Source organism: Salmo salar, chromosome ssa09 (assembly GCF_905237065.1).
Source record: "Salmo salar chromosome ssa09, Ssal_v3.1, whole genome shotgun sequence".
In the NCBI taxonomy this organism is placed as follows: Eukaryota; Metazoa; Chordata; class Actinopteri; order Salmoniformes; family Salmonidae; genus Salmo; species Salmo salar.
This window is the reverse complement of record NC_059450.1, coordinates 5,876,683-5,903,249: the sequence shown is the minus strand read 5'-3', so window position 1 is coordinate 5,903,249 and position 26,567 is coordinate 5,876,683. Positions and strand designations below refer to the sequence as shown.

At 39.3% G+C, this 26,567-nt stretch overlaps 1 protein-coding gene across 1 annotated transcript in view; it reads right to left on the bottom strand.

Annotated features, from left to right (window-relative positions):
* LOC106610595 (MAM domain-containing glycosylphosphatidylinositol anchor protein 1) overlaps window positions 1-26,567 on the bottom strand; it is a 401,645-nt gene that overhangs the window by 62,748 nt on the left and 312,330 nt on the right. Inside the window, exons 14-15 of the mRNA XM_014209988.2 lie at window positions 19,615-19,767; window positions 18,463-18,624 (exon numbers count right to left, since the gene is read on the bottom strand). Coding sequence (XP_014065463.1) covers window positions 18,463-18,624; window positions 19,615-19,767 — 315 coding nt within the window. The remainder of the gene's footprint in view (window positions 1-18,462; window positions 18,625-19,614; window positions 19,768-26,567) is intronic.

The following is a 26,567-nucleotide window of genomic DNA, read 5'->3' as shown; positions in this document are numbered from 1 at the left end:
CTCCAGAAGACTCAAAACACTTTGTAAAGGCTGGTGACATCTAGTGGAAGCAATAGGAAGTGCCAAAATATTCCTCAGCCCCTGTGTTTTTCAATGGGATAGGTTTAAAGTCAATACAACACATCAGGTATCCACTTCCTGTCAGAAAATGTCTCAGGGTTTTGCCTGCCAAATGAGTTCTGTTATACTCACAGACACCATTCAAACAGTTTTAGAAACTTTAGAGTGTTTTCTATCCATATATAATAAGTATATGCATATTCTAGTTACTGGGTAGGATTAGTAACCAGATTAAATCGGGTACATTTTTTTTATCCAGACGTGCAAATGCTGCCCCCTAGCCCTAACAGGTTAAGGAAATCACAAATATTATGGACACATTACAAATAGTGGATATTTGGAGACTAAAAAACCCTGACCTAGTGAGACATACATGGAGGAGACTCAATCAAGCTAGTCATCTGGACTACTTTCTTGTCTCTTTCTCTCTTGCATCAAAGGTTAAAACCTCTTGACGGGCTCGTCCCGTATGCGGGACGGACATCCAGCGGACATCCAGCGAAAAATCCTATCTCCATTAGCATAACGAAATGTAATATTGTTTTTTTTTAAATATAGGACTATGTTATATCGTTTTATAGATACACCTCTCCTGAATCGAACCACGTTGTCCGATTTCAAAAAGGCTTTACAGCAAAAGCAAAACATTAGATTATGTTAGAGGAGTATATCGTAAAAGTAGCCACATAGCCATTTTCCGACCAACCACATGCATCACAAATAACCAAAAAACAGCTAAATGCAGCACTAACCTTTGACAATCTTCATCAGATGACACTCCTAGGACATCATGTTACACAATACATGCATTCTTTTGTTCGATAAAGTTCATATTTATATATAAAAACAGCATTTTACATCGGCGCTTGACGTTGACTAACTATTTTCCCTCAAATGTATCCGGTGAAACAGCGCTACAATTTACTAAATTACTCTTCGAAAAACATATTTTTAAAATGTAATATTGTCATTCTAAGATTTATAGATGAATATCTCTTGAAAGCACCTGTAATGCCAGATTTAAAAATAACTTCACTGGGTAATCACACTTTGCGATAAAAGGGGATGCGATACTCAGAAAAATAGGCTACCGTTACAGGTCAGCGCCATCTTGGAACAATCGCATATCAAATCTACTCTTGTATACTATTGTCAATAATCCCTTACCTTTGATTATCTTCATCAGAAAGCACTTCCAGGAATCCCAGGTCCACAACAAATGTATTTTCGTTCGAAAAAGTTAATCCTTTACGTCCCAATAGCTTGTTCTTGTTAGCGCGTTCTGAAGGCTGCTCCAGAAGTTCCGTCGGCCACGGGACTCCTCTTTCAATAAAATGCATTTTTTATTTTATTTAGGTTCGTTCAAACATGTCAAACGTTGTATAACATAAATCTTTAGGGCCTTTTTCAACCAGAGCTCCAATAAGATTCAAGGGGGACGATTGCATTGTCTTTCTAAACGTTTCGAACGGGGAGGGTAGCCAGGGGCGCCGGCGTCATAATGGTGATGGCCCACTTTCCACAGCCTCTCATTCTGTCAGTTTTCACAGTAGGAGACTCAAACCACTTTGTAAAGACTGGGGACATCTAGTGGAAGCGATAGGAAGTGCTCAATGAACCATTGCTCACGGTGTGATTTATAGGCAAAGTGATGAAGTTGAGTCCGCAATTCAGAATTCCACATCCTGTTGCGATCGGTCTCGGGGTTTTGACTGCCATATGAGTTCTGTTATACTCACAGACACCATTCAAACAGTTTTAGAAACTTTAGGGTGTTTTCTATCCACAAGTATTAATTATACGCATATCCTAGCTTCTGAGTTTGAGTAGGAGGCCGTTTAAAATGGGCACAAATTCTTTTCAAAAATCGCTGTAGCGCCCCCTATCCTAGGCGACCGTCAAGAGGTTAAAAAAGTTGTATTAATAGGAGACAGAATGCGATCGGATCATCATCTAATTGGCCTTCACAGAATTTCCACGTGGACGGGGATATTGGAAATTTAACCTGTTAGGGCTAGGGGGCAGTATTGACACAGCCGGATAAAAAACGTACCCGATTTAATCTGGTTACTACTCCTGCCCAGTAACTAGAATATGCATATAATTATTGGCTTTGGATAGAAAAGCGTCCCACCTAGCCCATAGAGGTTAATCAAAGTTTACTGGAGGACAACTTATTTTTAACTAAGACAAAATAATTTATAACAGAATTGTTCCAGTATAATATAGGTTCAGGTTCATCCCTTATTGTTTGGGATACTTTTAAATGTACATTGAGGTCATTCAATTCAATATTCATCAATAATAAAAAAGCCGTTTCTGGCTAAAGAGACAAGACTAACAAGGGAAATACATGAACTAATAGTACAGTTAGATATCAATAAAAACAATACAACAGAGACACAAAATAAGTTAGAGGAAAAACAACAGCATGATGCTGCCACCACCATGCTTCACTGTAGGGATGGTGCCCGGTTTCCTCCAGACGTGACACTTGGCATTCAGGTCAAAGAGTTCAATATTGGTTTCATCAGACCAGAGAAACTAGTTTCTCATTGTCTGAGTCCTTTAGGTGCCTTTGGCAAACTCCAAGCGGGCTGTCATGTGCCTTTTACTGAGGAGAGGCTTTCGTCTGGCCACTTTACCATAAAGGCCTGATTGGTGGAGTCCTGCAGAGATGGTTGTCCTTCTGGAAGGTTGTCCAATTTTCACAGAAGAACTCTGCAGCTCTGTCAGAGTGACCATCGGGTTCTTGGCCACCTCCCTGACCAAGGCCTTTCTCCCCCAATTGCTCAGTTTGGCCAGGCGGCCAGCTCTAGGAAGAGCCTTGGTGGTTCCAAAGTTATTCTATTTAAGAATGATGGAGGCCACTGTGTTCCTGGGGACCTTCAATGCCGCAGACATTTTTTGGTACCCTTCGCCAGATCTGTGCCTCAACACAATCCTGTCTCAGAACTCTACGGACAATTCCTTCGACCTCATGGCTTTTTTTTTTGCTCTGATATGCACTGTCAACTGTGGGACCTTATATAGAAAGGAGTGTGCCTTTCAAAATTATGTCCATTTAATTGAATTTACCACAGGTGGACTCCAATCAAGTTGTAGAAACATCTCAAGGATAATCAACGGAAACAGGATGCGAATAAGCTCAATTTTGAGTCTCATTGCAAAGGGTCTGAATACTTATGTAAATAAGGTATTTCTGTTTTGAATTTTGTATAAAAAATATGATATTATGTGTAATTGAAAAAAAAAAATTCATCCATTTTAGAATAAGGCTGTAACGTAACAAAATGTGGCAAAAGGGAAGGGGTCTGAATACTTTCCGAATGCATTGTATGTCTCCTCTTCATCTATGTCTGGTGTTAGACAGTGATATTATGTTTGATAACGGAGCTCCGAGTCATCCATTGAAATTGCTAAGCAGTTTATTTTGAAGCAGTGTGCAATACCGTCATCAGAAGCAGTTGATCAATGACATCCGAGGCTTTGTTTCATCGAAAAACCAGATGAGTGTTTTGGCATGGGATTCGTTACAAGACAAAAAGGCTACCCCCTGCTACGGCAGGTGTAACGTCATCATTTGGCTGTTCTAAATTCTTTTGACCAGCAGGTGCCACTAGTGTACACTGTGTTTATCAAAGCATTGAGTACTGAACCTATTGTCTGGAACAATTGCCTTGAAAGCCTCAATGCTTCAGGAAGGTTTGTTTCCCCATCACTAGCGTTGGCTACTTACTGATGGTGATGGGGAAACTAATCTTCCTGAAGCATCAAGTACAGTGTACACTAGTGGCAGCTGCTGGTCAAATGCATTTAGAACAGCCAAATTATTATAGACGATGTCGTAGCGCGTGTCCAGTGTTGCTTTTTTGTCTTCTACCTAAACCAATCAAGTGGTTGATCAACAAAACAAAGCTTTGGACGTCATTGATCACGTGCTTCTGATAAAGTGATACAAGCATTGGCACACTGCTTCGAAGTAAACGCATGCCTCAGAGCTCCGGTATCAAACATAACATCACTAGTTATTTCCTAGGTAGGTCTTCAGCCAGCATGGAACAAAAGGATGGGAAGGGATGTTCAAAACTGTAACGCAGTTAGTGCTGCTGTGAAACACATCACAAGAGACATGCCAAACGGGAGATGTATAATAAAAAATTACATCATTAACCGTTTCCATCCAGTTTTTATTTGAGTAAAGTTATACGGTTTAAAAAAACAATCACGACAGCTGTGATGGAAACAGGACGTATCATATCGAAGTAAACTTGGAGTCACGCAATGATATGGTGTGTGGTCTTCCCACTATGACTCGGGAAACCATGCAGTTTATTAGGCTACAGATGAAATAAGTTATGGGCGGTGAAAGTGGACGGTGATCTTGATGCTCCTTTACAAAAAAAATGGAGGGTCTTTTTCTGGTGACATGATGATTGATGCTTGACTGCTGTTTGACAAATACAAAAAATTATCGCTTTTATCTATAATAATCTCATCATGTAGACCAGCCTTCCTGCACTGTATCTGCGAGCTGTTGGCTAGAGAGTACATGCCAAGACCAGAGTAGGCACATTTGCTATTTAACGCAGCAGTTTTTCTGATACAACTATCAGTAGAGTTGAAAATGCGATGGAAACACATTGAACTTTAGATTTTTATTTAAAATCATAAGAGATAAGCACATTTGGTATACACTACATCATCACGCACTGATTTTTTTTTTTACAACAAGTCAGTTTGGTGGAAACACGCCACTAGTGGGAAAAAGAGCATATTTTCTTTTTGCAGATTTTTGAATATTCTGATGCAATTTTAATGTTGTTTGACTTGCTTTGTGTATCACCACATTTTCTTGACATTATTTTACTGCAACACTGCTCACTGCATCCAAGTTTTTCTTGACATAGACATTTCAAAGTGCTGTCAGTTAAGGTGAGTTCATGAATATAAGTTCCATGCCCACAGCCTGTCTTTTCAAAGTTCTTGGTAGTTAGCCATAAAAGAAAAAGTATTGTTTATGAAATGTTGAGCATTTCTATCCCCAAAAATAGTATGCGTGATATTTTAGTCAAACAAAAGGCTATTTTCCATGGGAAGCAGAATGACCTTTCAGGACCTTGAATAATATATTGTAGCAGCAGCCAATAAGAATTTTGGAGGTGCGGCTTATTGGAGGCATGGCTTACATATCAATATTTTTGGCCACCGGTAGAGGTAATGTCATTCCTGTTCATCATATAAAATGTGTACACTACAAACTCTTTCATGATGTTAACATTGCTGATTACATATAGAGCCATGACAGTCTTCTGAATGCAATGACCTCAATATATAATAATACAGTGATAACTATTACAACATTGGGATTTAACATATGTCCTTGAGGACCTCACTGTCACGGGTGTCGTAAGGATTAGACCAAAACGCAGCGGGAATGTGTATACTCATCTTCTTTTTAATAGGCAGAAAGAAGAAAAACCGAAACATAACACACGTATACAAAAACAAAGACGATAACAGTCTTGTCAGGCACACAGCTAAACAAGAAACAACTACTCACAAAATCCCATAGAAAAACACCCCTCTTAAATAGGACCTTCAATTAGAAGCAACTAGGAGCAGCAGCTTCCAATTGAAGGTCAACCCAACAAACACCACATAGAAATAGACATACTAGACTAACATGAACATAACCCAACAAACCCCGAAACACTCTAAACAAACACCCCTCTTAAAACAGAACATAGCCCAACAAACCCCAAAACACTCTAAACAAACACACCCCTCTTAAATATGAACATAGCCCAACAAACCCCGAAACACTCTAAACAAACACCCCCTGCCACGTCCTGACCAAACTACAATAACAAATAACCCCTTATACTGGTCAGGACGTGACACCTCACACACATCTGTGAGCCTCTTTAAACAAAAAAAAACAGAACAGATGAACAGGAATGCGGTTTACACTCACAGGTGGCCAAAAATAATTATATATACAAATAATAAGCCACACCTCCAATCTTCTGATACGCTGCTGCTACAATATATTATTAAAGGTCCCAAACAGTCATTCTGATTCCCATGTAAAATAGCCTTTTGAGTGACTAAAATATCACCCATTATATTGTTGGGGGATAGAAATGCTTCTATTTTTTTCTGAGCTCCCAGTTGTCTTGAAAGCACCATAATAACCCAGCATCAATAACCCAGCATCAACAACCCAACCTGGCTCTTTTTAGAGAAAACCCAACTAGATGACCTAATGCCTGCAACCCAGCAGTTGGATGATCCAAACAACCAAGCATTTTTAAGAGTGTAGGCTAGGTTTAAGATATGTAGCTAGCTAGTTACCTAAGCCAACACCCAGTGGTGTAAAGTGCTTAAGTAAAAATAATTGAAAGTACTACTTAAGTCATTTTTGAGGTATCTGTACTTTTGTGTTTAGTTTTTACTTCACTACATTCCTAAAGAAAATAATGTCTTTTTTACTCCATACAATTTCCCTGACACCCTGAAGTACTAGTTACATTTTGAATGCTTAGCAGGACAGGAACATTGTCAAATTCACACACTTATCAAGAGAACATCCCTTGTCATCCCTACTGCCTCTGATCTGGCGGACTCACTAAACATAATTGCTTTCTTGAGGATACCCTAGGATAGGGGGCGCCACAGCGCATTTTGAAAAAAATTCATTCCCATTTTCAACGGCCTACTAATCAAACTGAGAAGCTAGGACATGCATATACTTATTATATATGGATAGAAAACACCCTAAAGTTTCTAAAACTGTATGAATGGTGTCTGTGAGTATAACAGAACTCATATGGCAGTCAAAACCCCGAGACCGATTGAACCAGGAAGTGGAATTCTGAATTGTGGACTCGACTTCTCATCTTTCCCTATTAATCACACCGTTAACAATGGTTCAGTGAGCACTTCCTATTGCTTCCACTAGATGTCGCCAGTCTTTTCACAGTGGTTTGAGCCTTATACAGTCGAAACTCAGTGAATGAGACGCATTGGAAATTGGTCACAGGGGATGGGCCATCACCATTATGACGCCCTGTCTACCCCCACCTTTGGAAACGTTTTAAAACACTCTACAACCGTCCCCGTCGAATCTGATTGGCTCTCTTGGTGTTACAGGCCCTGAAGATGAATGTTTTACAACGTTTGACATGTTTGAACGAACCTAAAGGCGGGAAAATCTCATTTTATCCGAAACTGCAGCCCTGCGCACGTCGGAGAATTTGGAGAGAGCCCTAGAACGCGCTACCAACAGCAGGCTAATGGAAATGAAGGATGGACTTTTTCGACCGAAAATACATCTGTTGTGGACCTGGGATTCCTGGAAGTGCTTACTGATGAAGACAACTAAAGGTAGGCGATTATTGACAATATTATACAAGATGAGATGTGACATGCGATTGTTCCAAGATGGCGCCGAGCTCGGTATATTAGCTCATTTTCTGAGTATCGCATCTCCTTTTATCGCAAAGTGTGATTACCCAGTAAAGTTAATTTAAAATCTGGTATGACAGGTGTTCTCAAGAGATATTCATCTATAAATGTTAGATTGACAATATAAATTTTAAAAATCGTTTTCGAATAGTAATTTAGGGAATTGTAGCACTGTTTCCCGGGACGCATTTGAGGGGAAAATAGTTAGTCAACGTCAGACGCCGATGTAAAATGCTGTTTTTATATATAAATATGACCTTTATTGAACAAAAGAATGCATGCATTGTGTAACATGATGTCCTAGGTGTGTCATCTGATGAAGTTTGTTAAAGGTTAGTGCTGCATTTAGCTGTTTTTTGGGATGCAAGTGGTTGGTCGGAAAATGGCTATGTTGCTGCTTTTTACGATGGACTCATCTAACATAATCTAATGATTTGCTTTTCCTGTAAAACCTTTTTGAAATCGGACGACGTGGGTCAATTCAGGAGAGGTGTATCTATAAAACAAACAAAAAAATTATTATTATTATTATTTTTTTAATTATTATTTTTTTTTATGCTAATTGGCGATATGATTTTTCGCTGGATTTTGATCCCGCTGACGGGATGAGACGCTGAAGAGGTTTTAATTTGTAAAGATGTCTGACTGTTGGAGTGTACCCAGTAGATCAGTAAATAAAACAAAACAAGAAAATGGTGCCAACTGAAATGAGTTATACTTTGACTTTTGATACTTAAGTATATTTTTTGCAATTACATTTTATTTATTTATTTATTTTTTATTTATTTTATTTCACCTTTATTTAACCAGGTAGGCAAGTTGAGAACAAGTTCTCATTTACAATTGCGACCTGGCCAAGATAAAGCAAAGCAGTTCGACAACATACAAAAACACAGAGTTACACATGGAGTAAAACAACATACAATCAATGATGCAGTAGAAGAAGAAAAAATTATAAAATAAGACTATATACATTGTGAGCAAATGATGTGAGATAAGGGAGGTAAAGGCAAAAAAATGCCATGCCATTACTTTTGATACTTAAGTATATTTAAAACCAAATACTTTTAGACTTTCACTCAAGTACTATTCTACTGGGTGACTTTCACTTGAGTCATTTTCTATTAAGCTATCTTAACTTTTACTCAAGTATGACAATTGGGTACTTTTTCCACCACTGCCAACACCTAATAATTATCATCTTAAACAAATGTCATTATTATCACAATAAATGAAAAACAGGAGGCTACAGTCAAATAATATAACTGGCTTGACAGGGGGTTCTCAATTCTCTCCTTAGGGATCCCCAGCTGTTTCAGAGGTAGCTCACTTGATTCAACTTGTCAATGAACACAATAATAAAACTTATGGAATTTTAACAGTAATATCACTGACCAGAATACAAAAACCCTATATAGTTCTTTCAGATTGAGAAAGGTTCTGTAAAGAACCATAAAAAGGGTTCTATGTAGCCTCAAAAAGGGCTGTAACCATAACAGAACCCTTTTTTTGGTGCTATATAGAACTTTAGGAAAGGGTTCTTTAAAGCACCATCCAAGTTCCATTTAGAACCATATGAGTATGGTTCTTTATTGAACCTTCAAAAAAGGGTTATATATATAGCACCTACAAGTCAATGAACCCTTATCTGGTACTATTTTGAGAGAAACAAATTGTGTGTGTACTCATACAGTGCCTTGCGAAAGTATTCGGCCCCCTTGAACTTTTCGACCTTTTGCCACATTTCAGGCTTCAAACATAAAGATATAAAACTGTAATTTTTTGTGAAGAATCAACAACAAGTGGGACACAATCATGAACTGGAATGAAATTTATTGGATATTTCAAACTTTTTTAACAAATAAAAAACGGAAGAATTGGGCGTGCAAAATTATTATTTGAACATAACTATGGATTATTTTGAACCAAACCAACATTTGTTATTGAAGTAAAAGTCCTGGGAGTGCATTCTGACGAAGAACAGCAAAGGTAATAACATTTTTATTATAGTAAATCTGACTTTGGTGAGGGCTAAACTTGCCGGGTGTCTAAATAGCTAGCCCGTGATGCCTGGGCTATGTACTTAGAATATTGCAAAATGTGCTTTCACCAAAAAGCTATTTTAAAATCGGACATATCGAGTGCATAGAGGAGTTCTGTATCTATAATTCTTAAAATAATTGTTATGCTTTTTGTGAACGTTTATCGTGAGTAATTTAGTAAATTGTTAGCAAATTCCTCCGGAAGTTTGCGGGGGGTATGCTAGTTCTGAACGTCACATGCTAATGTAAAAAGCTGTTTTTTGATATAAATATGAACTTGATTGAACAAAACATGCATGTATTGTATAACATAATGTCCTAGGTGTGTCATCTGATGAAGATCATCAAAGGTTAGTGCTGCATTTAGCTGTCTTCTGGGTTTTTGTGACATTATATGCTAGCTTGAAAAATGGGTGTCTGATTATTTCTGGCTTGGTACTCTGCTGACATAATCTAATGTTTTGCTTTCCCTGTAAAGCCTTTTTGAAATCGGACAGTGTGGTTAGATAAAGGAGAGTCTTGTCTTTAAAATGCTGTGAAATAGTCATATGTTTGAAAAATTGAAGTTTTTGTATTTTTGAGGAATTTGTCATTCGCGCCACGCCTATCATTGGATATTGGAGCAGGTGTTCCGCTAGCGGAACGTCTAGATGTAAGAGGTTAAAATAAATTTTTATGCCATTTTCTCGTAAAAAAGCGATAATATTCCGACCGGGAATCTGTGTTTTAGTACAAAGAGAGAGAAAATAAAAACATGGGGTCGCCTCGTGCACGCGCCTCAGTCTCACAGTACGCTGACCGACCACTATCCAAACGCGCTAATGTTTTTCAGCCAGGGGCTGCCTCGACATCATTCAGCTTTTTCCCGGGTTCTGAGAGCCTATGGGAGCCGTAGGAAGTGTCACGTTACAGCAAAGATCCTAAGTTTTCAATAAAAAGACCACTATTCAAACAGTTTTAGAAACTTTAGGGTGTTTTCTATCCAAAGCCAATAATTATATGCATATTCTACTTTCTGGGCAGTAGTAATAACCAGATTAAATTGGGTACGTTTTTTATCCAGCCGTGTAAATACTGCCCCCTAGCCCTAACAGGTTAAATCCCCTTGGATTGGTGAGGAATTAAAATGGTTGAGAGGGATTAGGCAAAAGTTACGTCAAATAAGTCTGATTTCACAATTTGCAGTTGTAACGGCCGTCGTCAGAATTAGACCAAGGTGCAGCAGAGGATGTGTTCATCATTAGAATTTTAATTAAAAAAGAGAACACTTTACAAAAACGAGACAAAAACGACCAGAAACAGTCCTGTCAGGAAACACACTTAACAGAAACAATTACCCACAAAACCCAAAGGAAAAACATGCTCCTTATGTGTGACTCCCAATCAGCAACAACAAACTTCAGCTGTGCCTGATTGGGAGCCACACACGGCCCAAAACAAAGAAATACAAAAACATAGAAAAAGGAACATAGAACGCCCACCCAATGTAACACCCTGGCCTAACCAAAATAAAGAACAAAAACCCCTCTCTATGGCCAGGGCGTAACAGCAGTATGCTTGCCTATCAGTTGTGCAGCCAAAAGCTCCCTTTACTGGCTCAAATAGCTGACTAATCAGCCTGGTACCAACCCTTAGTAAACTTTTGGGAAAAATTGTGTTTGACCAGATACAATGATAATTTACAGTAAACTTTCAGCACGCTTATAGGGAAGGACATTCAACAAGCATAGCATTTACACAAATGAATGATGATTAGCTGAGAGAAATTGATGATAAAAAGATTGTGGGGGCTGTTTTGTTAGACTTCAGTGCAGCTTTTGACATCATTGATCCTAGTCTGCTGCAGGAAAAACATATGTGTTATGGCTTTACACCCCCTGCTATATTGTGGATAAAGAGTTACCTGTCTAACAGAACACAGAGGGTGTTCTTTAATGGAAGCCTCTCCAACATAATCCAAGTAGAATTCCCCAGGGCAGCTGTCTAGGCACCTTACATTTTTCAATCTTTACGAACGACATACCACTTACTTTGAGTAGAGGCAGTGTGTCTATGTATGCAGATGACTAAACACTATACACGTCAGCTACTACAGCGACTGAAATGACTGCAACACTTAGCAAAGAGCTGCAGTTAATTTCAGAATGGGTGGCAAGGACTACATTAGTCCTAAATATTTCCAAAACTAAAAGCATTATATTTGGGACAAATCATTCACTAAACGTTAACTAATTTTTGCAATTAATAATGTGGAAATTGAGAAAGTTGAGGTGACTAAACTGCTTGGGTTAACTATGGATTGTAAACTGTCATGGTTAAAACATACAACAGTAGCTAAAATGTCTGTCCATAATAAAGCGTTGCTCTACCTTCTTAACAGCACTATCAACAAGGCAGGTCCTACAGGCCCTAATTTTGCCACACCTGGAGTACTGTTCAGTCGTGTGGTCATGTGTCACAAAGAGGGACTTAGGAAAATTGCAATTGGCTCAGAACAGGGCTGGCTGGATGTACACAGAGAGCTAACATTAATAATATGCATGTCAATCTCTCCTGGCTCAAAGTATAGGAGAGATTGACTTCATCACTACTTGTATTTATGAGAGGTATTGACATGTTAAATGCACCGAGCTGCGTGTTTGAACTACTGGCACACAGTTCAGACCCCACAAGACATGCCACCAGAGGTTTCTTCACAGGCCCCAAGTCCAGAACAGACTATGGGAGGCGCACAGTACTACATATAGCCATGGCTACATGGAACTCTATCTCACATAAGGTAACTGATGCAAGCAGTAGAATCAGATTTAAAAAACAGATAATAAAACACCTTATGGAATAGTGAAGCAGCACATACATAGGCTGTGGAGAGCCGACACGGCGGTGAAACTTCCACCAGACCAGAGCAGTGTCCGGATACTGGGGTGGAAGAAAAAGTAGGTGGGCGTGGGTTCCCCAGTAGCTTATGTAGGTTTGCTACTTGCTTGCTAAGAGTAGCTACTTTGCTCCTGTAGTCCTCCGGAAGCAAGCAGTTGCTACATTGAAAGTCAGCGCTGTCCACATTGTCCCGGAACAGCAAAGTAAACGCAGCTCCTGCAACGCTGGAAATGTTCAATAGCGGCATCCATTTAAGACTGCTGAGCCAGCTAGGCTAGCTTGGCTTTTGCGTCTCTCCCCCTATACGGAATCTGTCAGGATCCTCGGACAGATAGCAGCACTCACAGCAATTTAGCTCAACAGAGCCACAGGATTCAAAATACAATTAAAGTATATAAAAACACTGTCAGCTTTTAAACCAAGGTCTTTATTTCAGGTTTCAGCGTTCGACAGGTTTCAGTTTCGGCGTTCAACAGCGTTCAACAGCAACAAACATATGTCATGCTCTGATGACGTGTAACACTGGATCTATTGGACCTGGATCTATTGTACACCCAACCATTGTTGTAATGTTTTAAAATTGTATAACTGCCTTAATTTTGCTGAACCCCAGGAAGAGTAGCTGCTGCCTTGGCCGCAGCTAATGGGGATCCATAATAAATACAAATACAAATATAGGAAGGGGTCATTGTTTACAAGTTGCTAGCTATCCCGTAAAGCCATCGGCAAAAAACATATTTTCATCTTCTCCTGAGTCTGGCAGCGCAGCAAATCCAACTGTAAATCCAAGTGCTATGCACACGCCTGCAAAAAAATCCTTCCTTTGCTACAGTGAAACACTAAAGGTTCCTCCAAGAACCACTTAACTAACCAATCATGCAAATATGAACCCATTGACTGCAATGGTTCCTTGAGGAACTCCAGGGTACCTTGAGAATCTCCAGGATTACTCAAGTCACCCCTAATGCTTTGGATGCTAAACTGAATTGTGCTGCCCTATTTATAGATTTGTCAAAAGCTTTTGATACTGTTGATCACTCTATCTTATTGATTATGTTGTCTGTGTTAGGCCTTGGCACTGAAGCCTGTTTGTGGTTTCACAATTATCTTAGTGACAGAACCCAGGCTATTATGATAGACAAGGTTAAATCCACATTTCTTAAAGCGCTTAAAGGGGTACCCCAGGGTTCGTTTTTGGGGCCATTTCTGTTCACGTTGTATATAAATTATATTGGAAATACTGTTAGCACCTATAACATTCATCTCTACGCAGCTGACACAGTTATTCATTCATGTGGCTCTTCAGTGCTGCAGGCCATTCAAGACCTTCAGCATGGTTTTGACTCAATCCCAAAGTCACTTACTGATCTTAAATGATGTTAAATGCAAATAAAACAAAGTTTATGCTGTTCTCTGGGTCTTGTAATGTTGACCCTGAGGACTTGCGTATTTGCACTCCAATTGGAGCCCAAATTGAGCAAGTTTCTCACTATAAGTACTTGGGTATCTGGATTGATGACAAGTTGTCTTTTAAAACACACATTGAAAACTTGACAAAGCTAAGATCTATGATTGTTTTTTTTATATAGAAATAAATCCTGGCCCAGTTCTGAAAATAGAAGGAAGATTGTTCTCCGTGAAATTAGCTATACTGATATTATTTATGTGCACGTGGCAACCTCTGTTTTGGACCCAGTATTCCATTCAGCAATACTTTTTATCACTGGGAACAGTTTTAGGACTCTTATGCATGGAACAATACACATAATACCTTGCAATTAGATATTCGGTTGCCTTTCATGTTACATTTTTACATTTTAGTCATTTAGCAAACACTCTTATCCAGAGTGACTTACAGTAGTGAATGCATTCATTTCAAATCTTTTTATTTTATCATACTGGCCCCCCGTGGGTATCGAACCCCCGTGGGAATCAAACACCATTGCAAACAAACACCATGCTCTACCAACTGAGCCACAGGGAGGCTACAGAATGTGATTGCTTTTCTTAAATATGTTTAATGTTGTGTATTATGTGTTTTATTTGTAATGTTTATGTAGGGCTGTTGTGTTTTATTTATGTATTCGGTTTTATTTGTAAACATATACAGGGCTCTCTGGTAAAATAGTTTTATCTCAATGTGACTCCCAGTTTAAATAAAGGTGAATAATAATTCTAAGAGTGTAGGGGAATTCCCTCTAAAATAAGGGCCGGGATTAATGGACTACTGTCTCTCCACTTCCATTTTGACCACCTGATCTTCCTTGTCTTCTAGGGTCATGGCAGTCTGACTTAAAGAGTAAGCCCTTATTAAAAAAGCATTACTCTAATAAAGAAGAGAAGTGAGTCAATAATGTCTCGGAATGGAGGGAGGATATTTCAGGAGTGTGTCTGGTGTCTGGTCTGCCACTGGGCAGCCATTCAGAAGAGACATAGAGATAGTGTGGAAGGGAGAGAGACAGCAGGGAGGGAGAATGAGAGAATAAGGAAAGGGAGAAAATATGCTGAGTGGTCTGGGTGAGGGTTCAGGGGCAGTCAGTGGGCAACGACTAATTAAACAATTTGAGAATGGAGGGAGGGATAAAGAGACAGAGAGATAGAGAGAGAAATTCAATGCCAATTCAAGATTTGCAGGACTGAGGAACTGGAAGAGAGGTGTGCATCCCTTAACAGAATTAAGAGGTTAAGAGGTTGTGATCGATTTGGGATCTAGGCATCGGTCTTCCTCCTACACCTCTCTATACAACAGATACAACCCCTCCTCTATAATATAATAGATTAGAAATCACTTTATTTTCCACAGAGTACACCACTTAGAGTACCTGTAGAGTGACGGGGGGGACAATAGTTCCAAGGGGAACACACACACACACACACACACACACACACACACACACACACACACACACACACACACACACACACACACACACACACACACACACACACACGCACAAACAGCTTTGTTTTAACACACTCATCCTCCACATCCATAAATCAGCAGGGCCGGGTTGTTGACATGGACGAAGTGTGCCACAAGATCTATGCACTCGATAAACCCCTCCGATAGCACGCGCTATGATGAACCACCTCCGTAGTGACTGATTGCATCATGCCCTCGTAAATCACCCAGCGACACCCTCTCTGCCCCCTTCTCTTACCACCACTACCTTTCTATTTGTCTGTGTGTATGTGTGTGTTTGTGCTGCGTGCGTATGTGTATGGTGTATGTCTGGCTGTCTGCGTGCGTGTGCGTGTGTGTGCATCCATGCATGTATGTGTGTGTGTGTGCACGTCTATGTACACTCAGGGGTTAAATTGGGCCGGGTCCTCACGGGCACGAGACCCTGCACAATACTTAAGTATTGGACCCTTTTTTTAAATTTTCGCCCAAAATTACATACATGTATCCAAATCTAACTGCTGGTAGGTCAGGACCTGTAGCAAGGATATGCGTGTTCTTGACACCATTTGAAAGGAAACACTTTGAAGTTTGTAGAAATGTGAAATTAATGTAGGAGAATATAACACATTAGATCTGGTAAAAGATAATACAAAGAAAAAACATGCTTTTAAAAACAATTTTGTACCATTTTGTTTGAAATGCAAGAGAAAGGTCATAATGTATTATTCTAGCCCAGGTGCAGTTTAGATTTTGGCCACTAGATGGCAGCAGTGTATGTGCAACGTTTTAGACCGATCCAATGAACCATTGCATATCTGTTCAAAAGGGTGTATCAAGACTGCCCAAATGTGCTTCATTGGTTTATTAATTCATTTTAAGTTCATAATTGTGCACTCTCCTCAAACAATAACATGGTGTTATTTTACTGTAATAGCTACTGTAAATTGGACAGTTCCATTAGATTAACAAGAATTTAACCTTTCTGCCCATATCAGATATGTCTATGTCCTGGGAAATGTTCTTGTTACTTACAACCTCATGCTAATCACATTAGCCTATGTTAGAGACCATGCTTTTACAATGGAAAGTATAAGGGCATGCTGGAAACTAGCTCCCTGGATGCAATTCCTATGGCATCCACAGGGTGTCAGCAGTCTATGTTCAAGGTTTCAGGCTTGTAATTTCAAAAATGAAGAAGAAATATCAGTTTTAGTACAGGGACACAGTCTTGGAAATTCGTGTCTGCGCACGCCATGAAGACAGAACGCACCTGCTAAAATCAGTTTCCTATTGAACATACTTCTTTCCATAAGAAATATTAGTTTGATTACATTTTAGGGTATCTGAGGAGTAAATAGAAACATATTTTGACTTGTTGAAATAAAGTTTAGGGGGCGATTTTCAGATTCCTTTCTCTGCCCGTTGAACGAGTGGATTACTCAAATCGATGGCACCAACTAAACTGACTTTTTGGGATATAAAGAAGGATTTTATCTAACAAAATGACACTACATGTTATAGCTGGGACCCTTTGGATGACAAATCAGAGGAAGATTTTCAAAAAGTAAGTGAATATTTAACCTCTTACATCTAGACGTTCCGCTAGCGGAACACCTGCTCCAATATCCAATGATAGGCGTGGCGCGAATTACAAATTCCTCAAAAATACAAAAACTTCAATTTTTCAAACATATGACTATTTCACAGCATTTTAAAGACAAGACTCTCCTTTATCTAACCACACTGTCAGATTTCAAAAAGGCTTTACAGCGAAAGCAAAACATTAGATTATGTCAGCAGAGTACCCAGCCAGAAATAATCAGACACCCATTTTTCAAGCTAGCATATAATGTCACAAAAACCCAGAAGACAGCTAAATGCAGCACTAACCTTTGATGATCTTCATCAGATTACACACCTAGGACATTATGTTATACAATACATGCATGTTTTGTTCAATCAAGTTCATATTTATATCAAAAAACAGCTTTTTACATTAGCATGTGACATTCAGAACTAGCATACCCCCCGCAAACTTCCGGAGGAATTTGCTAACAATTTACTAAATTACTCACGATAAACGTTCACAAAAAGCATAACAATTATTTTAAGAATTATAGATACAGAACTCCTCTATGCACTCGATATGTCCGATTTTAAAATAGCTTTTCTAAATATTCCATTACCGTACTTCGAAGCATGTCAACCTCTGTTTAAAATCAATTTTTATGCCATTTTTCTCGTAGAAAAGCGATAATATTCCGACCCGGGAATCTCCTTTTCGGCAAACAGAGGAAAAAATCACAAAGACGGGGGCGGCCAGGTCACGCGCCTAAGCCCACAGTCCCTTGATCGGCCACTTGAGAAAGGCGATAATGTGTTTCAGCCTGGGGCTGGGATGACGACATTCTGTTTTTTCCCGGGCTCCGAGCGCCTATGGACGACGTAGGAAGTGTCACGTTAGAGCAGAGATCCTTTGTAAAAGATAGAGATGGCAAAGAAGTTCCAGAAATGGTCAGACAGGCCACTTCCTGTAAAGGAATCTCTCAGGTTTTGACCTGCCATTTGAGTTCTGTTATACTCACAGACACCATTCAAACAGTTTTAGAAACTTTAGGGTGTTTTCTATCCATATATAATAAGTATATGCATATTCTAGTTACTGGGTAGGATTAGTAACCAGATTAAATCGGGTACGTTTTTTATCCAGCCGTGAAAATACTGCCCCCTAGCCATAAGAGGTTAATCGCTATTTGTGAATTTATGAAACCTGTGCCGGTGGAAAAATATTTTGATGTGGGGCGCCGTCCTCAAACAATCGCATGGCATGCTTTCGCTGTAATAGCTACTGTAAATCGGAAAGTGCAATTAGATTAACAAGAATTTAACCGATATAAGACACGTACCTAAATGTTTAATATCCATAATTTGTATGATTATTTATTGCTAGCGGGACGCCTAGCCCTAAAAGGTTTTAAGGCCCTGCAACACAAGCGTCCTGTCCAGGGGATGTACTTGTACATCAAGCTGCCTCACGCTACAGAAACATTCTAGCTTGGACAAGGCTACTTACTTTTACTTCTGAACTGGTGTGGCTTATGTACTCACCGATCTGCTTGCCCTTCATGTGGTAGAAGAAAGAGATGCAGTAAGGGAGACGACCAGAGCCCTTGGGGCCCCTGGCAGCGGTCACGTTGTAGAGGGGGGACAAGAGACGGGCAGTGTCCCCCAGTACCCGGGGACGAGAGGCCTCAATGTACATATAGCAACCTAGACGGGTGGGAGAGGGGAGACAGAGGGTTGGGTTAGAGACAGTGGATTTGGTCCCTTTTATATGTGGGTTTATCTGTAAATCCTTGTGAATTCTGCATGCCACAAATAGGTATGACAGTTGTAAGTGCTATGAAATACATTAGTATATTGTCATCGGCCCTGTGTCAAAAGTTTCAAAAATATGTTAAGTAGATTTTAGGTCCTTTTTTGGATCACTACTGCTCAAAAGACCTGGGCCCATATTACCAAAGTGCCTAATAGTAGGAGTGCTGATCTAGGATCAGTATTGCCTTTTAAGCAATAACGAATAAAAGGGGGGACCTGATCCTAGATCAGAAATGTTGCAGCTCCACACTCGAAAATGAGAATAAAGGTTGCTTGTCATTACTCATCCATTCTGAAGATTCCCCACAACAAAATACCCTCCGAGGCTTTACATTAAGGTTGAACACTGACAGTTTTGTAGCTTCAATGAGGCTTAAAGACGTTTGTCAGTTTCTCAAGAGCCTATGCAAATCCCAATGTTGGAGTAACTACCACTATATAAAGAGGTCATTGCATTTTGGATGACTGTCATGGAGCTCCATGTAATCAGCAATGCTAATATTATATTAGCATGTGTAATATGTATAACATTCAAGGAAATGTTGTATTTGTAGTGTACAAACTTTATATGATGAACAGGAATGACATTAGGCCATGCCTCACATCTTCTGATATGCTGCTGCTACAATATATTATTAAAAATGTAAAAAATGTTACCCCTTCCATCACAAAAAGTTTCCTGTTTGAACATTTACACAGGCAGCCCAGTATACGCGTATTTTGAGAAAAGATATGCATCATGTCACAGGATTTCCTCGAAAAACCTGTTAAGAGGAGTTTCTCAAGAAACCTTTGTGACCTGGGAAGGTTCCCCCTTTATGGCAATTTTTATAACCTCAAAAGGTTATTCCAGGCTCCTTTACATCTAAGAGTGTAGCCTACCTTCTTTGGTGCCACTCCTGTCCATCTCTGGGCCGGTATTGGATGAACGCTTGGGGTTCTGGGTCAGGTGGTTCTGTCTTGTCCAATCAAAATTGTCGCCCCGGTCCTGGGAGAATCCGCAGATGTGCTTGTCCTCAAAGCCACAGACATGGTCTGTCAGAAAGAGAAATGTGAAATCGGACAGTGTGGTTAGATTAACGAGAGTCTTATCTTTAAAATGGTGTAAAATAGTCATATTTTTGAAAAATTGAAGTAATAGCATATCTAAGGATTTGAATAACGCGCCACAGGATTCAACTGGCTGTTGAGTAGGTCTAGCCCAGAGAGGTTAATCTAACCACACTGTCCGATTTCAAAAAGGCTTTACAACGAAAGCAAAACATTAGATTATGTCAGCAGAGTACCCAGCCAGAAATAATCAGACACCCATTTTTCAAGCTAGCATATAATGTCACATAAACCCAAACCACAGCTAAATGCAGCACTAACCTTTAATGATCTTCATCAGATGACAACCCTAGGACATTATGTTATACAATACATGCATGTTTTGTTCAATCAAGTTCATATTTATATCAAAAAACAGCTTTTTACATTAGCATGTCACGTTCAGAACTAGCATACCCCCCGCAAACTTCCGGGGAATTCACTAACAATTTACTAAATTACTCACGATAAACGTTCACAAAAAGCATAACAATTATTTTAAGAATTATAGATACAGACCTCCTCTATGCACTCGATATGTCCGATTTTAAAATAGCTTTTTGGTGAAAGCACATTTTGCAATATTCTAAGTACATAGCCCAGGCATCACGGGCTCGCTATTTAGACACCCGGCAAGTTTAGCACTCACCATAATCATATTTACTATTATTAAAGTTTCATTACCTTTTGTTGTCTTCGTCAGAATACACAGCCAGGACTGCTACTTCAATAACAAATGTTGGTTTGGTCCAAAATAATCCATCGTTATATCCGAATAGCGGCGTTTTGTTCGTGCGTTCCAGACACTATCCGAAATAGTAAAGAAGTGTCACGCGCTTGGCGCAATTCGTGACAATAAAATTCTAAGTATTCCATTACCGTACTTCGAAGCATGTCAACCGCTGTTTAAAATCAATTTTTACGACACTTTTCTCGTAGAAAAGCGATAATATTCCGACAGGGAATCTCCTTTTCGGCAAACAGAGGAAAAAATCCCAAAGGCGGGGGCGGTCGGGGTCACGCGCATAAGCTAGTGTCTCTTGATCGGCCACTTGAGAAAGGCGATAATGTGTTTCAGCCTGGGGCTGGAATGACGACATTCTGTTTTTTCCCGGGCTCTGAGAGCCTATGGACGACGTGGGAAGTGTCACGTTAGAGCAGAGATCCTTAGTAAATGATAGAGATGGAAAATAAGTTCAACAAATGGTCAGACAGGCCACTTCCTGTAAAGGAATCTCTCAGGTTTTGACCTGCCATTTGAGTTCTGTTATACTCACAGACACCATTCAAACAGTTTTAAAAAATTTAGGGTGTTTTCTATCCATATGTAATAAGTATATGCATATTCTAGTTACTGGGTAGGAGTGGTAACCAGATTAAATCGGGTATGTTTTTTATCCAGCCGTGTCAATGCTGCCCCCTAGCCCTAACAGGTTAAGCAGGAGAGGACTCTCTCTTTAACTTTAGTATCAACCAAAGGAATGTCTGTTCTCACCCAAAACTCTAACATCCAAAAAGTGAATAACATAATAATATTTGTAACATAATAATAATATGAATGTAATATTGTTTTTCATTTTGTGATGTCATTAAAAACTGAATGGATGAAATACTGTAACTTGAAAAGTATAGTTGAAGTCGGAAGTTCACATACACTTAGGTTGGAGTCATTAAAACTTGTTTTTCGACCACTCCAAAAATGTATTATTAATGTTGGGGATAGGGGGCAGTATTTACACGGCCGGATAAAAAACGTACCCGATTTAATCTGGTTACTACTCCTGCCCAGTAACTAGAATATGCATATAATTAGTATATTTGGATAGAAAACACTCTAAAGTTTACAAAACTGTTTGAATGGTGTCTGTGAGTATAACGGAACTCATATGGCAGTCAAAACCCTGAGACAAATCCTAACAGGAAGTGGAAATCTGATGTGTGGAATCACGTTCAAGCCTTTGCCATTAAAACGCACAGGGACTTATTAATCATTTACCACATCCTAAGGCTTCCACTAGATGTCAACAGTCTTTACAAAGTGGTTTGAGTCTTCTATGGTACAAACTGACCCAAAGAGAGGCTTGGGAAGTTGGTCACAGGGGGAGGGCCATTACTACTATGACGCGGGCACCCATGGGAACCCTTTTGTTCCGAAACGTTTAGTAAGACAATGCAATCGTCCGCCTTGAATATTATTGAAGCTCTGGTTGAAAAAGGCCCTAAAGATTTATGTTATACAACATTTGACATGTTTGAACAAACGTAAATGTATTTTTGTTGCACATTCGTGACGACAAGTCCAGCGCGCCTCGTACATTATGAGTAGCCTTCGGAACGCGCTAACAAGAAGGAACTATTGGGACATAAATTATTACATTTTTCAAACAAAACTACATTTGTTGTGGACCTGGGATTCCTGGAAGTGCCTTCTGATGAAGATAATCAAAGGTAAGGGAATATTTAAAATAGTATATTTGATTTTAGATGGTTCCAAGATGGCGCTAACATGTATCGCCTAGCCTATTTTTCTGAGCATACCACGTCGTTTATTGCAAAGTGTGATTTCCCAGTAAAGTTATTTTTAAATCTGGCAATGCGGTTGCATTCACGAGATGTTAATCTATAATTCTTTGAATGACAATATTAAATTTTAACAATGTTTTCGAATATTAATTTTGTAAATTGTAGCGCTGGTCCACCGGAAGCATTTGAGGGAAAATATTTTCTGAACGTCACGCGTCGATGTAAAATGCTGTTTTTATATATAAATATGAACTTTATCGAACAAAAAATGCATGTATTGTGTAACATGATATCCTAGGAGTGTCATCTGATGAAGATTGTCAAAGGTTAGTGCTGCATTTAGCTGTGTTTTGGGTATTTGTGATGAATGCTAGTTGCTTTGAAAATGGCAGTGTGATTTTTCTTGGCAGGGTACTCTCCTAACATAATCTAATGTTTTGCTTTTGCTGTAAAGCCTTTTTGAAATCGGACAACGTGGTTCGATTCAGGAGAGGTGTATCTATAAAATGGTGTAAAATAGTCATATGTTTAAGAAATTGAAGTTATAGCATTTATGAGGTATTTGTATTTCGCACGACGTGATTCCACTGGCTGTAGACTAGGGTGGGACGCAAGCGTCCCACGTTCCCAGACAGGTTAACCTGTTATGGCTAGGGGGCAGTATTTTCACGGCCGGATAAAAAACGTACCCGATTTAATCTGATTATTACTCCTGCCCAGAAACTAGAATATGCATATAATTATTAGCTTTGGATAGAAAACACTCCAAAGTTTCTAAAACTGTTTGAATGGTGTCTGTGAGTATAACAGAACTCATTTGGCAGGCCAAAACCTGAGAAGATTCCATGCAGGAAGTGCCCTGTCTGACAATTTCTTGCCCTTCTTGATTATCTCTATCCATTACAGGGGATCTCTGCTGTTACGTGACACGTCCTACGACTCCCATGGGCTCTCAGAAGGCGGCAAAAAGCTGAATCGTGGCTTTGCAGGCTCTGGCTGAAAAAAAGTAGCGCGTTTGGATAGTGGCTGGTTACAGTACTGTGAGACTCAGGCTCGTGCCCGAGTTGACCCCATGCTTTATTTTCTTTCGTCTTTTTACGTAAACGCAGATTCCCGGTTGGAATACTATCGCTTTATTATGAGAAAAATGGCATAAAAATTGATTTTAAACAGCAGTTGACATGCTTCGAAGTACGGTAATGGAATATTTAGAAATGTTTTGTCATGAAATGCGCCATGCTCGTGACCCTTATTTACATTTCGGATAGTGTCTTGAACGCACGAACAAAACGCCGTTATTTGGATATAACAATGGATTATTTTGAACCAAACCAACATTTCTTATTGAAGTAGCAGTCATGGGAGTGCATTCTGACGAAGAACACCAAAGGTAATCAAACTTTTCTAATAGTAAATCGGAGTTTGGTCTGGGCTAAACTTGGTGGGTGTTTAAATAGCTAGCCGTGATGACTGGGCTATCTACTCAGAATATTGTAAAATGTGCTTTCACCGAAAAGCTATTTTAAAATCAGACACCTCGATTGCACCAAGGAGTTCTGTATCTATAATTCTTAAAATAATTGTTTTGTTTTTTGTGAACGTTTATCGTGAGTAATTTAGTAAATTCACCGGAGGTTTGCGGGGGGTATGCTAGTTCTGAATGTCACATGCTAATGTAAAAGCTGGTTTTTGATATAAATATGAACTTGATTGAACAAAACATGCATGTATTGTATAACATAATGTCCTAGGTGTGTCATCTGATGAAGATCATCAAAGGTTAGTGCTGCATTTAGCTCTGGTTTTGTTTTTTGTGACATTATATGCTAGCTTAAAAAATGGGTGTCTGATTATTTCTGGCTGGGTACCCTGCTGACATAATCTAATGTTTTGCTTTCGCTGTAAAGCCTTTTTGAAATCGGACAGTGTGGTTAGATAAAGGAGAGTCTTGTCTTTAAAATGCTGGAAAATAGTCATATGTTTGAAAAATGGAAGTTTTTGTATTTTTGAGGAATTTGTAATTCGCGCCACGCCTATCATTGGATATTGGAGCAGGTGTTCCGCTAGCGGAACGTCTAGATGTAAGAGGTTAACCTGTTAGGGCTAGGGGGCAGTATTGACACGACTGGATAAAAAACGTACCCGATTTAATCTGGTTACGACTCCTGCCCAGTAACTAGAATATGCATATAATTATTGGCTTTGGATAGAAAACACTCCAAAGTTTCTAAAACTGTTTGAATGGTGTCTGTGAGTATAACAGAACTCAAATGGCAGGTCAAAACCTGAGAGATTCCTTTACAGGAAGTGGCCTGTCTGACCATTTATTGTCTTTCTTTGACATCTCATTCCATTACAAAGGATCTCTGCGGTAACGTGACACTTCCCACGGCTCCAATAGGCTCTCAGAGCCCGGGAAAAACCTGAATGTTGTCATTCCAGCCCCAGGCTGAAACACATTATCGCCTTTCTCAAGTGGCCGATCAAGGGACTGTGGGCTTAGACGCGTGCACTGGCCGCCCCCGTCTTTGTGTTTTTTCCTCTGTTTGCCGAAAAGGAGATTCCCGGTTGGAATATTATCACTTTTTTACGAGATAAATTGCATAAAAATTGATTTTAAACAGCGGTTGACATGCTTCGAAGTACGGTAATGGAATATTTAGAATTTTTTTGTCACGAAAGCGCCATGCGCGTGACCCTGATTTACCAATTCGGATAGTTTCTGGAACGCACGAACAAAACGCCGCTATTCGGATATAACGATGGATTATTTTGGACCAAACCAACATTTGTTATTGAAGTAGCAGTCCTGGGAGTGCATTCTGACGAAGACAACAAAAGGTAATCAAACTTTTGTAATAGTAAATCTGATTTTGGTGAAGGCTAAACTTGCCGGGTGTCTAAATAGCTAGCCTTGATGGCTGGGCTATGTACTTAGAATATTGCAAAATGTGCTTTCACCAAAAAGCTATTTTAAAATCGGACATATCGAGTGCATAGAGGAGTTCTGTATCTATAATTCTTAAAATAATTGTTATGCTTTTTGTGAACGTTTATCGTGAGTAATTTAGTAAATTGTTAGTAAATTCCCCGGAAGTTTGCGGGGGTATGCTAGTTCTGAACGTCACATGCTAATGTAAAAAGCTGTTTTTTGATATAAATATGAACTTGATTGAACAAAACATGCATGTATTGTATAACATAATGTCCTAGGGTTGTCATCTGATGAAGATCATCAAAGGTTAGTGCTGCATTTAGCTGTCTTCTGGGTTTTTGTGACATTATATGCTAGCTTGAAAAATGGGTGTCTGATTATTTCTGGCTGGGTACTCTCCTGACATAATCTAATGTTTTGCTTTCGTTGTAAAGCCTTTTTGAAATCGGACAGTGTGGTTAGATTAACGAGAGTCTTGTCTTTAAAATGGTGTAAAATAGTCATATGTTTGAGAAATTGAAGTAATAGCATTTCTAAGGTATTTGAAAATCGCGCCACGGGATTACACGCGCCACGGGAGTCCATATTATGGTAAAAAATAACTGCTCAAATAAGCAAAGAGAAACGACAGTCCATCATTGCTTTAAGACACGAAGGTAATTCAATACAGAACATTTCAAGAACTTTGAAAGTTTCTTCAAGTGCAGTCGCAAAAACCATCAAGCGCTATGATGAAACTGGCTCTCATGATGACCGCCACAGGAAAGGAAGACCCAGCGTTACCTCTGCTGCACAGGATAAATTCATTACAGTTACCAGCCTCAGCAATTGCAGAACAAATAAATTATTCACAGAGTTCAAGCAACAGACACATCTCAACATCAACTGTTCAGAGGAGACTGCGTGAATCAGGCCTTCATGGTTGAATTGCTGCAAAAGAAACCACTACTAAAGGACTCCAATAATAAGAAGAAGAGACTTGCTTGGGCCAATAAACACAAGCAATGGAGATTACGCCGGTGGAAATCTGTCCTTTGGTCTGAGTCCAAATGTGAGATTTTTGGCTAATCTATACTTACATATTTTCAAGTCCTATTCTTGAAGATCAAGGGGTATAACAAGGGGTATAATTGGAATGACTGGAATTCTGGAATTCTGATAGAGTTTGGTTTTCAATGTAAAGATAATTTAATTGTATTATTATATTATATGTAGTAGAAAGCAATCGGTTTGAAGAAGCCTACATAACCAACCCATAACATCCATATATGGCCAGCTATGATTTCAA